The 16,924-nt window shown below is 47.1% G+C and overlaps 1 protein-coding gene across 3 annotated transcripts in view; it reads left to right on the top strand.

Annotated features, from left to right (window-relative positions):
• The first annotated feature begins 880 nt into the window (after positions 1-880).
• The window catches only part of ABLIM3 (actin binding LIM protein family member 3), a 133,451-nt gene continuing 117,407 nt past the window's right edge, over positions 881-16,924 (top strand). For all 3 annotated transcript variants that reach the window (XM_069592388.1, XM_069592386.1, XM_069592387.1), the window contains exons 1-2: positions 881-1,041; positions 1,419-1,518. In XM_069592388.1, coding sequence (XP_069448489.1) covers positions 1,506-1,518 — 13 coding nt within the window. In that variant the 5' untranslated portion in view covers positions 881-1,041; positions 1,419-1,505. The remainder of the gene's footprint in view (positions 1,042-1,418; positions 1,519-16,924) is intronic.

A 16,924-nucleotide genomic window follows, 5' to 3' on the forward strand; every position in this document is an offset into this window, starting at 1 on the left:
GTGACAGGGTAAGTAGTCAGAGGAATGTCAAGAATCTCATCCCACTGAATTAACCATGACCAGGAGAATCAGAATATAGGTTTTTTTAATACACACCTGCAAAAACTAACTACAGGGAAAAAAAACTTTGGCCATACAAAACTGGGTGAACCAGTGAGGTTGAGTCACTAGGGTACATACCTGATATTTGCCTCACACAGGGAAGTGTTTCCAAGCAGGTGTTCCTGGACCTTCTATTCTGAGGGCTGAGTGATGCTAGATCCAGAAAACACTAGGGTAGTCTGTCAGTGAATATCTATTGATACCCACTGTGTGTCAGGTGCTTTTCTGGGTGTTGAGGGCCTGGCAGTGAACCCTACTGACAAGACCCATACTTCAATGGAACGAACATTCTCATGGAGGAGAGGGATAATATTTAAAAAAAAAAAATTCTAACAAATGCGTCAGTGATAAGGGGTATGAAGCGGGAGGTAGGAACAGAATTAGGAGGCTAGAGGAACCCATAATCTCTTATTCACTTGTCCAGCCCCCACCTTCTACACTTGAGGAACACCAGGCAAAGCCAGCAGCGACCTGCTCAAGACCAGACTACACCCAGCTGGTCAGGAGCAAGCAGAGTTGGAAGTGAACACTGTCTTCCTGCAAAGCCAATCCTTTCTTCACAGCCCCTCTCATAGAGGGTCTATTTTCCTGTCATTGTCTAGTTCTTAGACCCGTGTATCGAGGGAGGGAAGCAGCGCTCAAGCACCCCCTCCTTCGCCACAGGACACAGGGTCCCATCCATTCCCCTTGACAGCCCAGGACCCAGAGAGAAGCCCGGGCGGGGCGGGGCCTGGACACGCGCAGGCGCGTCCAGCAGGTGGCAGCAGCGAGCAGCCGCGCCCCCCGCGCAGCCACCCGGCGAGCCCGCATCATGGATGTCGAGCTCTCCTATTTCGTTTTGCTCGCCTTGGAATTCGAGACCCCAGACGAGGACCAGGATTCATGAACTGGTCTCAGGGGCCCGGGCAGGGGCCTCTGGCTCCCGACACTGGCCGAGAGGTGGGTCCCGGGGCGGGCCGCCGCTCGTGGACGCCGGGCGGGGACGCGCTGCCCAGCAGAGCCCGGCGCCCAGCACGCTGCCCCCGCCCTGCCTCCCTGTGGTCCACACCCCCTTTGGGCTCCCGAGCCGCTGGGCTGCAATAGTCGGGGTGCGCGCCAACAGGCGCTGCCGGCCCCGCTTCTGTCGGGCAGTCAGGTCCCAGGAGCGGACGGACCCAGGCGCTCGCGTCCTCTCTGCCGCCTCCTCCTCCCTGCTCTCACCTGAGCTATTAGCCCACTCGCCTTCAAGGCCAGAGGCTACAGCCCAGACTGAGAGGGACAGCAGAGAGAGGGCACCTCAGGATACAGAGCTAACACTGGACTATTTCACCCCCCAGGTGATGAGTGAAGTCGAAAGATCGGAAGATTTAAAAAGCATCTGGAGTCTCCGTATTGAATGAAAGACCCAGTGCAAAGGCATCATCATGAACACGAGCCGTAAGTGGGTCCTCCTCTTCTTTGCCATGGGAACAGGGTGGGGGCGGGAGGTGCAGGAGCCGGCGCTGGGGTTGCCTGGAAGGAGGAAGGAAGCCTGGCACCGGGGGGGCACATGCCCCCAGACTCCTCCTCGGTTTTTTCTGTGCTCCCTCCCGAGTACAGGGATATGGCTCCCGGTTTTCACGATATTTGCTAATGTTTTATTGGCCGCGCCACTTGTCTCCGTTGGGAAGGCTGCTTGTCTCCTTCTAGCAAAGCCTGAGAAGGCCTAGGAAGCAGAAGTGTAGCCATTGTCTGACTGAGGGGGCTCAGAGGAGACCTCCCAGCACACAGCTGGAAAGAAGAGGAAGGCCCTGCTGGTCTTGGAGCTGGGAAGAGGCAGGGAGGCTGGCCTCGGGCTGGTGGGTGGGTGGGTGGGTGTGGGCAGGCTGTGGGATAGGAACGAGCAGTTTGATAAACAAATTGCCAGGAAGCCACCTTTGGGTCTGGAGATTGTGAAATATCCTGCTCTAGTGTGCAGGCAGCCCCATGGGCCCAGGGCTGATATTTTTCACATACCTTAAGGCAGCATTTAGCCATCCTGAGAACGAGAGAAAAGAGACAAGCCCTTTGGCCAATGTCTCTGAAATGCCAGAAGCAGTAACTGCTCTGCAGAGGCAGGACCAGACATTTTACTGCTGGGCTGAGCCTCAGCTGCTGAGAAATGCAGTGAGAGATACAAGGAGGCCTAAGCTCTTTCTCTTCAGTTCAGTACCTTTGACCATGGGCGCCCACTGGGGTAGGTGGCGTGAGTGCCACCCTGAAAGAGAGATCTGGATTCAAGTCCCCCTCCTGGCCAGCTTCACTTGTCTGGGTTGTCTAGCAGCATGTGGGGTTGTTGAACCAGAGAACGCCTAGGAACATTCACTTCCCTGGGTCTTTGACTTGGCCCTCTCCTCTCTGGATCTCCAATTGCTCATCTGTAAAATGAGAAGGGTTGAATTTGAGCTTCTTCTAATCTAAGAATCTGCAAGTTTCTTCTAAAAAAGCTACAGCTGAGAAACAAGGTCATAAAAATCAGTACCTTCTGAGGCTGTGTTTGAGATCAAATCAGGTTTCCTTAACCTCCTTCCATTTCAAGGCTGTTGGCATGGAGGGGAGGAAAACAAAGCCAGGGAGATGGAAATGAAATATATTTATTTACTATATATTTGTATGAGTCATCTCTCTGCCGTCTTCCTTTGTGTATTGCATAGCTGCGCTAAGCAGGCAAGTGTAGCTGGACTCCCTCTGCCTTTTACAGCCCAAGAATTTTGCCTCTTGATTTTGACAGTCTGGAACAGGGCTGAGGCTTCACATGAGGCTCAGGAAAAGAGCAAAATTAGGTAGACCCGATCACCTAGTGGGCCACAAATTTGCATCCATCTGTGCTCTCAGACAAGTAAGAATGTGAAGTGCCTGTCACTTCTCACTATCTCTAGGCGGGGAAAAATGTATTTATGGGAGTCCTTTCTCACTAAACGACAGAAGAGAAAGATGGCTCATTTATTTTTCAAGGAACTAAGAAATTAGGTAACAAGCAACACTTTTTCTCTCTTTAGAATCATAAACTCTTGTACCATTAGCAACACTGAGTTTTCCTTAAAGAAGGAAATAGATTTTACTTAAAAAAAACATAAAAGTAGTAGAATTGAGTACTGCAGAAGAGAAGGACTAACAAAAATGCCATTCTAGCCTCATATACTTTTTCTAAGTGGGGAAAGCACGTTTATTTTCCAGGAGCAGGGGAAAATAAACAGAGTGACTCAGGCAGCCTGGGGGTCCCTGAGGTTCCCTATGAGGAAGTGATTCTCTTAAGGGCTACCTGGGGGCAAACTGTGGAGAAACTCTTGCTCAGGGCTTTGGGGCCGGGCTCCCTCGTCACTGCACCTCCTCCCCACGCTGGGAGTCTTCAGAAGGAAAGAGTAGAAATCAGACCTTGGAGGAGTGATGGTGTGATGGGGTCACAGGGACAGAGCATGGGCATGTGGTCCATGGGGTGACCTGATGTAAGCAAAAATGCTCGCCCCATTACCATGTGAGACTCCTAACTCAGTCCTCATGCCTGAAATTGAACCTAAGAGCAACTGTCACTCGGTTTTTTTCTTGCACTTTCCCTTCCTGAATCCTCACCCTACCAGCCACTGGGCTACGCATTTCACCTGCATCCCTCTCACATCCACCCTGTCAAATGGGCATTATTGCTCCAGTTTTGTAGTCTTCTTCAACTCATGTGGCTAGTTTTGGGTTTGTGAAAGGTACTTGGATGCATAACATTATCAACAGTGTGTGCCATTCCTAATCAACTGTTCAAATGTCACCATTGAGATGGGGGCAAATCATGAGCTTATTATTATATTGCTCGTCACTTTATCTGGAGAAGAGGTGCATAGGCTGTATAATCTTGGGATAGCTCAAGCCCTGCTATCAGGTGGGCCCAGGTTCTGGCTGTGTTTTCACTGGCTGGCTGTGTGGTCCTCAGGATGGTTGTCTCATCTGCAAAATGGGAATGATGGGACCTTCCTCCGCATGGAATGGAGATAAGTCTTCATGTGCCATGTACAATTGAGAGAGCAGTACCCGCAACATAGCTGGCAAGGTGTCAGCGATGGTGGCAAGGCTGTCATTGTCACTGCTGAAGTCATTGTGGTTCCTACCATTGTTGACCTTATGACATTAGCAAGCAAGTCACTCAACCTCTCAGATGTCACACCTTTGTCATAAATTGAAAGGAATGTAGAAATGTGATCTTGAGGACAAGACAGGAGGGTGAGAGATTGCTTTGTAAATATATGTAAATTTTTTATTAATAAGAAACACATGTCTCAGGTGGTTTAAAAAAAAAAAAAAAAAACAGAAGGAGTGCCCAGTCAGTGACTCCTCAGAGTATATTTTGGTTTAGTTTCATCAGAATTCTTCTGAAATCAAGCTGCGCTGTCAGTTCAGTTCAGTCACTCAGTCGTGTCCAACTCTTTGCGACCCCATGAGTCACAGCACGCCAGGCCTCCCTGTCCATCACCAACTCCCAGAGTTTACTCAAACTCATGTCCATCGAGTCGGTGATGCCATCCAGCCATCTCATCCTCTGTTGTCCCCTTCACTTCCTGCCCCCAATCCCTCCCAGCATCAGGGTCTTTTCCAATGAGTCAACTCTTCGTATGAGGTGGCCAAAGTATTGGAGTTTCAGCTTTAGCATCAGTCCTTCCAATGAATACCCAGGACTGATCTCCTATAAAATGGACTGGTTGGATCTCCTTACATGCTGCAAAACAGGGCTGTGAGAGAAAGCGGTAGTTCTGGAGATGTAGAGTAAGGTGGTTGTCCAGGCCTGGGAGAATGCAACAGGTGGGCTCCAGCCATCTGAACCAATAAGAGAAGGGGAAAGAGGGCTCCTTGCAGAGAGAACAAAACACCAAAGGCATGAGCAGGACACCCAGGGCTAGTACTGAGATCGTGGCCCCCATGGGCCAAGGACTTTAGGGAAAACAGAGCCATCATTTCTAGCTTGGCCTCTGTAAGCTGGGTGTACCTTCCAGCCTTTCTGTCCCCCTGCACACACCCAACCTAATTCCAGAGAGCTGTCACTTGACTCCTGATGTGCTGAGGCAGCCTCCTATCTGGTCTCCTTTCACCCACTCCAGCCCACTTCAATGCCCCATCCACTCTGTGCATCACCCTCTGTTTAAAATACACATCCCATTGCTCTTAAGATGTGAGAGGAGACCCCTCAGCAAGGCCTGCAGAGTCCCCCGTGGCCCAGCCTTGCTCACAACCCCAGCTCATCCACACATGCATCCACTTTCTCCGCAGTCCCATCATGTCCACCTCCTCTCATTCCCCTCCTGGAAAGCTCCCTGTCTCTAGCACCAGCCCCTCTGCCCACCACCCCTCTTCATCAGGCTGGCCTCCTCACCCCCACCCCGACCCCAGTCCAGCTAACACTCCCCCGATGTTCTCCTCCTGTTCCTTCAGAACCTTGTCTCTGGCGTCACACACTCACCCCTGTGGTCACATTTTCCTGACCCTACAGAGCAAGGAAAGTCTGGTCCCAGACCTCTTGCTCTCACATCATCCCCAGAGCCCCAAAAGCCTCACCACCTAATGTGCATTTTCTTAGGCAACAATGAGTCTTTGGTTATTTCCTGTCAGAGTCTCCCATTCCGTCTTGGCCCCAGGAGTTCCCAAGACCTGGGAATCAAAGCCAGGGGAGACTGAGTTGGCCCCAGAGCATCAGATGCCCTGAGCACCAGAGTCAGTTCTGTGTCATAAAATGCTGTGCTTCACTTGGGTTGGGACTCCCAGAGCTCCTGAAGGCCATGGCTTTCCTAGGCATAAAGCCAGCCCTGGAGAGTGCTGGCTGCAAAGTTGGAGAGTGACCTGCATACCGCATTAAATGGTACCAAGAGCCATTCTCCCTTCATTGCTTCCCCTGATGGTCTCTTCCTTGGCTGTTATTATGGATTGGCATGCCAACAAGCTACTCTTTTGGAGTAGGCTTTGTTTTGTTGAAGGCCTCCCAGGTGGCACTAGTGGTAAAGAATCTGCCTGTCAATGCAGGAGACGAGAGAGACATGGTTTGATGATCCCTGGGTTGGAAATATCCCTGGGAGTAGGAAATGGCACCCCACACCAGTATTCTTGCCTGAGAAATTCTATGGACAGAGGAGACTGGTGGGCTACAGGCCATGGGGTTGCAAAGGGTCAGACATATCTGAGCATTGTTTTGTTGATGAGAGCAAAAACGAGTCATAGAAACCTCACAAAGGTGTCATGGGATAAGCAGACAGCACACTGGGGCAGTAAAATCCTAAGCTTTGGGGTATGGATTCCTGAGTTCAAATTCAACATCTATCATGTATTCTCTTTATAATCTTATACAAGATAGATCATGTCTCAACCTGAATTTTTATGATCATAAAATGTTGGCAGTAGTGCCAGATGGGTTGTTGTGAAGATGAAGTGAAATAGCATGAGAAACTCCTTGGTGGTAGGTCTCAGGGAATGACGTTGAACCTGAAGTTGCATTGGCCACTGAGTAGAGCAAAACTTTGAAATGATGGTGTCATAAGAGCCAAACCCTCTGGTTCAAAACTAGCCTGTTTTGCTGGTATTGTGGCCGTCACTGGGTTCAGCACACAGGAGAGCCGTGGCTTTCAGGAAACCTTCAGGAAAATTATTAACCTGGTATTGTATATGGCATGAGTCTAAAAGGGCAAGACAGGAAGTTAGGATCCTAGATGAGAGATAATTAACCTAGTTCTGAAAAGGTCTGAGGGCCAGGATTTGAGCGGCTGTAAGAATAGAACTTGGGCAAACTTCAGGAGATGATGAGGGACAGGGAGGCCTCGCGTGCTGCAGTCCATGGGATCGCAAAGAATCAGAAATGACTGGGTGAGTGAACAATAACAACAGTAGAAATAAGGGGAAAGATCCTCTAGAGAATGAAGTCCGCATGGCCTTGCACCTGATTGAACGATAGGGTGAAAAAGAAGAGGAGTCTGTCTTAGGGCCTGGCAGGGAACAGATGTGTGATTTGAGGGGATTTGAGCAGAAGCCTTTGCAAATATGTGAGAAGGATGTAGAGAAATAAACCAGAAGCCAGGATGGCCAAGGACTAGGAGGCTAGAAACAGTGGCCCTTACTACTCTTATCACACCTTCCCCCAGACTGAAAGAGGGAAAAAAAAAAAAAAGGAAGCCAGAGACTCAGTAAGCTGTAGGGAAGGTACTGCCTGGTGGGAGCTGTTGCTCCTGGCAGGCAGGCAGCTCATGGTAACACCCCGAGGAAGGAACCAGGGGAATAAATATCCTGACCTCTCTCTCCTTCCTCCCTTGGATTTCCTACGGTACCCAATCCAACCAGGAGCCAGAGGGCAAGGAAGGCAGCTGGGCCCCCACCGTAGTCAGCCTCCCAGGGTAGAGGGGGAGGAGAGCGGACCTGGGGAGGCAAGGGATTTCAGTATCCAAGACACCCAGATCAGGAGCAGCAAGACCTCCCTCTGTTCATGTCATTGCTCACATCAGGAACTCTAAGAATTTCTGGAGAAAAGGATCTATTGTAAATGGCACAGGAGGATCCCCTCTAAAGACATTCTAAATTCTCAAAATAGATGGAGTAGAGATGATTATATACTTTATAAGAATAGAGATTAAAAAAAATAAAACAGTACTTCCTAAATGAATAGAGCACTTGTTGACAAATGACCACTTGAGGCTAAGGGAGCGTTAGAGGAATAATATAAGGAACAATGTTAAAACCATCCCAAATGATTATAACACGCCTCTCAAATCACAATGTGATTTCAAGAGTACTTGCATTGCATAAAGGAAGTGATATCAGTTCTGAACTCTTTCATTCCTCTCTGGCAAAAGCCTTATCTGACTGAGATATCATCTGGTGTTGTGAATGTGAACAACTGGCCAATACCCAGCGTTAGCCAGATACCATTGTAGAGAACAGAAAACAACCCACCTCTTGCTGGGTGCTTTGCCAGTTAAATTGTTTTCCTGGAGTTCTTAAGGGCATAGACTGGACCTAGATATCTGGGTTCACATTCCAGCCCTGCTTTTTCCTTGCCATGTGTGCTTAGGCAAGTCACTTGCCTTCTCTGTACCTCCATTTCTCATCTCCAGTGATAATCACAGGGGTATAGTAATAGTGCCTCTCTCATAGAGTTGTTATAAAAAATAAATAGGTTAACAGTTGTGAATTGCTTAAAACAGTGCCTGGTATATAGCAAGAGTTTATAAAATGAATAAAAATAGTATTCTGCTGCTGCTGCTGCTAAGTCACTTCAGTCGTGTCTGACTCTGTGCGACCCCATAGACGGCAGCCCACCAGGCTCCCCCATCCCTCTGATTCTCCAGGCAAGAACACTGGAGTGGGTTGCCATTTCCTTCTCCAATGCATGAAAATGAAAAGTGAAAGTGAAGTCACTCAGTCCTGTCTGACTCTTAGCGACCCCATGGACTGCAGCCTACCCGGCTCCTCCGTCCATGGGATTTTTCAGGCAAGAGTACTGGAGTGGGGTGCCATCGCCTTCTCCAAGTATTATGCTAGAGCTGCTGTAATAAAGTACCTCCAACTGGGTGGCTTAAAGAATAGAAATATATTGTCTCATGGTTCTGGAGCTGAAAGTCCAAAATCAAACTTTCTGCTGGGTTGGTTCCTTCCAAGGGCCGTGAGGAAAGGATCTGCTCCGGGCCCCTCTCCTTGGTCGTGGTGGCTGTCTTCTCCCTGTGTCTCTTCACATCGCCTCTGTCTATGCATATTTCTGTGCCCAAATTTCCCCTTTTGATAAGGACACCGGTCTTATTGGATAAGGGCCCACCCTAATGACATCATTTTAACATGATTACCTCTGTAAAGACCACATATCCAAATAAGGTCACATTCTGGAGTACTGGAGGTTAGGACATCTATATATAAATTTGAGGAAACACAATTCAATCCATAAGGCATTTGTTAAGTAAATGACTCCTCAAGGGGAGGATTTCCCTGTGGATCAGTCTTCCCAAATACCAGCCACACCCTGGGGCTAGTGTAGGATGCTGATAGTTGGTTATCTACCTAGTCTTGATGTTTAAACTCTAATTTTACCACCTCTAACCAGCAGAGATGGAGCCTGCCCTGGAGAGCTTGAAGGGAGTGATCACACGTAGGAGGTGCCCAGAAAAGAGGACCGTGGTGACTCAGTATTCCAGTCTCTCTGCAAAACACACACTCCCCACCTTACCCCTCATTTTGGTCATTATGCACAGCTGTAACATTTCAACAGTGAAACAGAATTTATAGTCATGGAATTGTTTTTCAGTCTGCCTGGTTCCTAGGAATGTCCAAGAGGGCGAACAAGAATTAGATTGTTCATTTGTTCACTCAACAAATATTTACTGACCACCAACTCTGCACCCTGCATGTTTCTGGAGACACAGCAGTAAATATAACAGGCATGGTCTTGCCTTCGTGGCTCATACAGGTCAGCAAAAGGGGCCAGCTGGTGGCCTGCATGATAGGATATGTTTTATGTGCCCAACACCAGGCTTTCAGAGAATTTTAATTATTTGCAAACACTCAGAAATCAAAATTGGGATTTCTAGCTTCTCTTTAAGGACAGCCTGAAAGACCCTGCATCCGCGCCCCTTTGTTCCTACATGGCAGACAATAGTCAGTAGAACTGCCTGCCTTGAGGAGGCCTGTACTATTCTCTAGAGAGCCCCAGTTGCCACGTCTATAGGAAGAGAGGTGTCACACAAGAACAGCTTAATACTTTTCTATTACCTTGCCACTGTAGGTATTTGAATTTATTTTTAATTGAAATATAGTTGACATACAATATTATGTTAGTTTCAGGTATACAACAAAGTGATCCATGTATGTCTGTGTATATATATACACACACATATATATATACACATTTTTTTTTTCCGATTCTTTTCCATTACAGGTTACTCTAAGATATTGAGTATGGTTCCCTGTGCTATATAGTAAATGCTTGTTTATCTATTTTATATGCAGGCATTTGAATTTTTTAAACTCTAGTCTAGTATATGACCCATAAAACATCAAACACAGAGATGAGGAAACCACAGCATATTGTTCATCATGGGAGAAAGTTCTATCTTGAGTTAGCAGTTGATTAACACCGCCATGCCATAAAGTGCTCTTGAAGTGAGCCAGATCCTGCTCGTGGCCTTTTTTTCCCAGCTGACACATTCCCAGAGGGTGATATCATATCCTTTTGGATACAGTTGGGCAAACAGTACCCCACCCCCAACTCCTAGAGGTCAGTTTCACTTCCAGAGGAATCTGTTAGTAGGGGATGGGCACAGACCAAAGGAAAGCAGTTCTGGATAACTGGTCCCAGTTCTGGGTCCCAGTTCTTTATCAGCCCAAAAGTAGGACCCTGGGAGGCTGGACTGTTCCAGAGGTTGTTGTGACATGTGGGACATGCCTGGTCCAGTGGAGGGCATCTAATCGACAGCATGAGCTCCATATCTGTAAGGTCAGTTTATACACCCACTCAGCTAAGGGGTGATTACTGAAAGGTCACACCTTGACCCAGAATGGCTGCATAAGACCTCTCTGTTATGATGGGGATCTCCTACTTGAGAAAGAAAGGTGAGAAATTGGGTAATGCCAACAAAATTTCTTCAGTTGATACCAGATTTTTCTTCATTTCTCTGGAAGAAATCAGGATAGTAAATCATTCATAGAAAGCAAAGCATAGTACGTAGCACATTGTTGTTGCTCAAAAGATATTTGATGGTTTAATTCATTAGTGAAAAGCCCACTCTCTTTTCCTTTATGAAGATCTCTCTTAGTTTCATCTTTATGACCATCTGCTATGTTGCCAACTTGGATATTCCAAGGCACTTCAAATTCAAACTAAAATTTTATAAACTTACTCTTTTTTAAATGAAAAAAAAAAACCCACAAAAAACCTTCTACTCTGTGGTCCCAGTTGATTGCTAGACTCTCCGTTTACCCAGTAAGGAAGTTAGTAATCAGAAACTAGCCTTCATCTGCATTTCCGTTTCCTCCACTCCCCTGTGTTCAGTCTGGGTCCACATCTGGTCATTCCTACCTCCCACATGTAACCCAAACTCTTCCTTCCTCAGCGGCCATCACTGCCCAGTGTCCCCAGCACCAGCCACGGCAGCCACTGGAGTAAATGGTTGGGGGAGGGGTGGGTTGAGTTCAAGTTCAGTTGCAGGCATCAGAGCTGTGTGGGCTGCTGGACAGTGTGATTCCAGGCTGCAAGGGGCAGGGGGGGTCATAGCGCTGCTCTGGAGAACCCTGATTAGGCTGTGTCTGAGCACTGTATCCAGGGCGGAGCATGCCCAGCAATGGAGGAGGGACTTGAAACACCCTGAGGAGAGGGCCCTGAAGGAGCAGTAGGAATCCTCCAGAGTTAGCCCCACACATTGGTTCTGTGTCCCCCGGAGAGTATAGGTGATCCCTTGGTGATTTCACATGATGCTAACCGGACTGTGCCCTGCAATCCAGAAGTGTTAGCCTTGTTTCCGAGTGCCCCGCCAGCCAGGCAGGAGGTCCAGACAGGCTCCACTTCGCCATCCTGTTGCTCCCTGTGCCGTGGGTACCGCTGCGTGCTCGTGCCACGGCCCCACCCCCTTCTCTGGCAGAACTCCCCTCTCCACTGCCTGTATCATTTCAAAAGCTTTTTCCTCGCATCTGCTTGATTTTGTGCAAAGCACAGGTCTTTCTCCATGGGCTGTTATCTCTTGCCCTCACCCGCACCAGCAGGGCCAATGAAAGGACTGCCTTGCAATGGTCTAATGACACAGTTGATCTATTTTAAGCACCTGAAGCACACTCCACCAAGTGCCAATCTTCCCGCAGCAAGCTGCTCTCAGCGTGCGGGGCCAGGGCCAGCTCGAGGTCTGCTGCTGCTTTTTGAAATCTGGGGAAGCAGCCCAGGGATCCGGACCCTGCCCGTCCAAGGACGATCTAAAGCAACCGTAAAATTAGATATCTTCACAGTCAGTATGAGGTATTCTGCAAGGAGAATTGCCCATAGTGTCAGGAATATAGGGCACAGGAACCTTGAGTGACCATAAATTCCTCTTTCAAAGGGCAGGAACAGAGCCTGGGCCCATTTCAGGTGGGGAGAAGGGACCTAGGAGGCAACATTTCAGAAACAAAGAGGAGCTCAAGCCCCATGAGAAATGCCTGAGCCTTAGACCCATTTTTCCTCCTCCTCCTAATCAAGAGACATTCTTTTCCGATTATAGCCTATCTGAGTGCAATTATTTACAAATATTATTTATTTAATCCTTGCAACAATCCTGCAAAGCCCTTCCCTGCTCTGCATGTAAGGACGGTCCCCCGTGTTACATGGACTCTCACCATTCTCCACAGAACTCACCATCATTGGTAATTGTATTAGCCGTTGGCTTGTCATTTCTGTCTCTTATCCCCTTTTGGACTATAAGCCACATGATGGCTCTGTGACAGGCCTGTTTTGTTCACTGCTGAGTCCTCCAAACTCATTACAGCTCTTGGCACAAAGTGATGGCCGCCAGTGACTGTTCGTATTGGTTGAGCATTAACTGTGTGCCAGGCACGGTGCTAAGGTCTTCACAGACATGAATGCATTTAACCCTCACAGAAGACCTAGGAGGTAGATGCTAATAATATCCTTGTTTTACAGAGGGGCAAACCAAGGCTCAAAAAACAAGTCTCTGGTCCTAAATCTCATATTTAACAAGTAATGATGCCTTGAATGAATATGTGAATGGGAGGATCTAACAGAGACTATTAAATACTCCCATTTTGCATAAAAGGGAAATGAGGTTCAGAGGTACAGTCTCCTGGCCTCAGTCACACAAGCTGGGAGGTGGTGGAGAAGGTATTTGAAACCACGTCGAGCCAACTCCAAGGATCCTTTCCCTCCTTCCTGCTTCCTCCTCTTCAGTCTTTCCCCATTTTACTGTGATGAGAGTTACGGGGTGAAGGGGAAGTACAGGTTGGGGTGGCTGGTCTTTTTCCTGTTGGATGTTCCAGCACTGCTCTCTTGTTCACTAGGGCAATGACACAAGTCCCTGCTCTCTGCATGGCGAGGTACCAGGTGCTAAGGGATTGGAGATGCACAGGAAAGAATGTGACCTCAGACAGCCTCCTTCCGGCATCACCCAGGGGCAGACACGAGCAAGGGTGACTGTAATAAAATAAAACCCTCCTGGCTGTTGAGAGGGCAGGAACGAGTGAAGAGGGAGTCAGGCCAGATTCCCCTGAAAGAGCCGGGGTCTATTTTGTGGAGAAGGTGCATTCAGTCCAGATCTTGAGAGATAGCTCGGATGGGGAAGAAGGGAGTTCCCGATGGGCTCATCCATCCACTCTCGCAGGCGAGCTTCCACATTCACTTGTTGCACAACTTATGCATCCCAGACCCATGGCTGGGTGGGGAGGGTAAAACAAACAGAGACAAAGTAAACAGAGGGTTTCAGGAAAGGTCAGCAAGTCTGGTTATCTATGAAGTATGAGGAGGTGGACAGTGAGGAAAGAAGGTGGGGGCGGGGGTGGCTGGTGAGGATCAGATCTTTGAGAGTTGTACATGCCAGGCTGGAGAGTATTTGTTACAGTCTGTGACCAATAAGGAGCCATGAGAGGTTTTGAGCTGAGCAGTGACCCCCCTCAGAGCTGTGCATTATTTAGGAAGATCTCCCTGGTAACACGTACCTGATGGATAGGAGAGCCCAGAGGCAGCAGAGGCTGGCTGAGCACCGTGGAGCAGGTGTGAATGGATGAGAAGGGAAGGCACGGGGAGCAGAGAGGATGAGCTGGCGGGTTCCCTAGGCACGCTGTGCATCGGTGTTGGTGTCACTGCTCTTGTCCCTTCAAGTGGACCTGTTAATCTGATTCTGATTGCTGGGACTGTGCGAACTGATACTTTGAAAATTAGGTTACTGACCAAAGTGAGATGCTTTCGATAGTGTATTTGATAAGCACTTGAGCTGTGGAGTCAGAATGCCTGGGTTCATGTTCCACCTCAGCCACTAACTAGCTGTGCAACCTTCTGTGACTTTCTTTACCCCCATTGCTTCAGCTTCCTCTCAAGGTGGTTGGATGGGGGAGGGCAGAGTGAGGGAATGGGTGTTAGATGCCTAGCACACACTCAGTAATAATTAATGAAATACAGTTGAATGTGTTGGGAAAAAAACCTTTCAATAAACAAATTAATCAACACATGGCATGGTTAGGACCAGTCACCGCTTAATCATTCCATTGAAGAGAGGAACAGAGGTATTGATAGCCTAGGACTTTTATTTCACCAACATTTAATTTTATTTATTTATTATATGTCAAACTATATTCTAAACTCTCTGTGAATTGTCTCTTTTGATCCAAGTGTGAGTCAGGAATGAGATTAATGTTGAAGAGGACAATCTTAATTGAATAGGGAGAGAGTCATACCAGGCCAGGAATTGAGAAACCTTTCCTGTAAAGGGCCAGGTCATAAATATTTGGAGCTCTGAGGGCCATATGGTGTCTGAGGCATAGAAGCAGCCCTTGATAATATGTGGTCATATGGATGAGGCAGCGGTTGAGTCGCAATTTATTTCCAAAGGTAAAGGTGGAGGGGGATTTAACCTGCGGGCCAGTTTGCTGATCCTTATGCTACATAATCTCTAAGGTCTCTTCCAGCTTTGAAATTCCAGTCTAAAAGGAGGACACAAATACCTAATCTCTCTTGCTTAGTTCATCTTTGTAGCTATAAGAGAACTTTACCTTAAATATGATAAGGATTACACTGGAAAGATAGACCCAGAAAGGACTCTAGAAGGCTTCATTCTCTTTGTGGCTCTGTTTTCTGCACAGCCTATAATTCATACTCCGGGATTACCTGACTCATCTCATGTGACCACTAAATGCCAGGGTGCACAAGCTGCCCTAGGGTCTGTTGAGTAGACAGCTCTTGATACTCAGGTCAGAGACTCTCCATTTGCAAAAAAATATACAGGGCAATATCCATGCCAGGGCCTCCAGGCGCAAAGTGAAGTCTCTTCCAGCCTTGCTCCCCATTCAGATTTCCTGCTCAGAGCCTCCCTTCCTCTGTAACGAGGTGCGATAGCCGAATTGTCTGTCCAGCATGTTTTATCATCCCTGCTTCTGATTCCGTGCAAAAACTGCCCCTAACTCTCTGGAGTACAAATGAGCTGGCAATTGTGGTGTTCTGCCCCTCCCCCAGGTGGTGGCACGTGACCTGGACTAGCCAGTCAGCTTGTCCCATCTATCTATGCCACAAGGATTTGTTCATCAGTGGACATTAGACCCAAGAGAGGTCAACCATAGTATTCTCTGGAATTGTATAGGGAAATACTAGGAAAAAGTATTCATTCCATTAAGGTTGCTGAGCTAAGGCTCTCGGAATACTAGTGGGCATTCCTATCCAGCATGTGGGAAGAAGCTGTTTGAAAAAAGTTATAGCTCTGACCATATAGTAAAACCTCTGAATCCAGCCAGATCTGAATGCAGAGGCTGCTCAGCCCACCCATAGATCTCTTACTTGTAAGAACCAACATATTCTCTTTTTTGCCTAAACTGATTTTGAGTTTCTGTAAATTACAATGGAAAGGATCCTAACTAAGGCACTTGCTGTTGTTATTTTACCCTTTTTCTCATAGGCAATACCTCATATAATTATCCTCATTTATCAAAATTCTAGCCATCTTTAGGCTAAAAACTTCCTCTCCTCCACTCCTAAAGTGATTTTTTTCCTCTTCTAAAGTCCCTAACCCTTGTTTTAAAACATTCTTATGATTATGGGTCACTTGCTGTAACTCAACAGCTTTATTCATGTGCATTTCCTAGCACCCTTCTTAGACTCTACGCTCCTTGAGAATAGGAGCCAGGTGTCAGTAGGGAATAGTGCATTTGTTCTACAACTACAAGCAACAGACCTCTGCGGAGTCAGAGCATTATTGCTGCAGCTTGCAAATCCATGTATGCACAAGATGCAAATGCGTAACATTCTGTCAAATGCATGCATATAAGGAAAATCAATGTGGTAAAATAATTGTTACTTAAAGATGATACTAACATAGTGAGGCTAATATTGTTGACAATAAAAAGGAGTCCTCCAATGATCTGGATGTGGTTACATGGATGTAAACAAATGTAAAATTCTTAGCCTTTACACTGAAGATTTATACACTTTATACAAGTTACACCACAATAAAAAGTAAAAAATAAAGGAGTCCTTATACCTTATACTTGATAATCCATCCATCACTAGTCAATACACAAAGTTTGAGATAGGTCTTAGACCTTAATAAATGAAAAGCTAAAACTGTACAGCTTCTGGAAGAGAATATTGAAGATTATCTTATGATCTTGAGGTAGGCAGTGACTACTTAGAACACTAAAAGCAGCAAATATGGGCAAGAAATTCTAATACTTTACAAAAGAACATATACAAATGGGTGCTCAGCATCATTAGTCATCAGTTCAGTTAGTTCAGTCACTCCTTTGTTCCAACTCTTTGTGACCCCATGGACTGCAGCATGCCAGGCTTCCCTGTCCATCACCAGCTCCCAGAGCTTGTCCATCAAGTGGGCGATGCCATCCAACCATCTCGTCCTCTCATCCCCTTCTCCTCCTGCCTTCAATTTTTCCCAGCATCAGGGGCTTCTCTAATGAGCCAGCTCTTCGAATCAGGTGGCCAAAGTACTGGAGTTTCAGCTTCAGTCCTGCAAATTAAAACCACCTTTTTACACCCATAAAAATGGCTTAAGTTTCTCATATATTGTTGGTGGGAATGTTAAATGGTACAGCAACTTTGGAAAACTGTTAGTTTCATAAAAACTCAACACAATAATATGAAGATCCAACAACTCCACCCGTGAGAGGTGAAAACATAAATCTGCAG

The sequence above is a fragment of the Ovis canadensis genome, chromosome 5, assembly GCF_042477335.2.
Source record: "Ovis canadensis isolate MfBH-ARS-UI-01 breed Bighorn chromosome 5, ARS-UI_OviCan_v2, whole genome shotgun sequence".
Taxonomy (NCBI): Eukaryota; Metazoa; Chordata; class Mammalia; order Artiodactyla; family Bovidae; genus Ovis; species Ovis canadensis.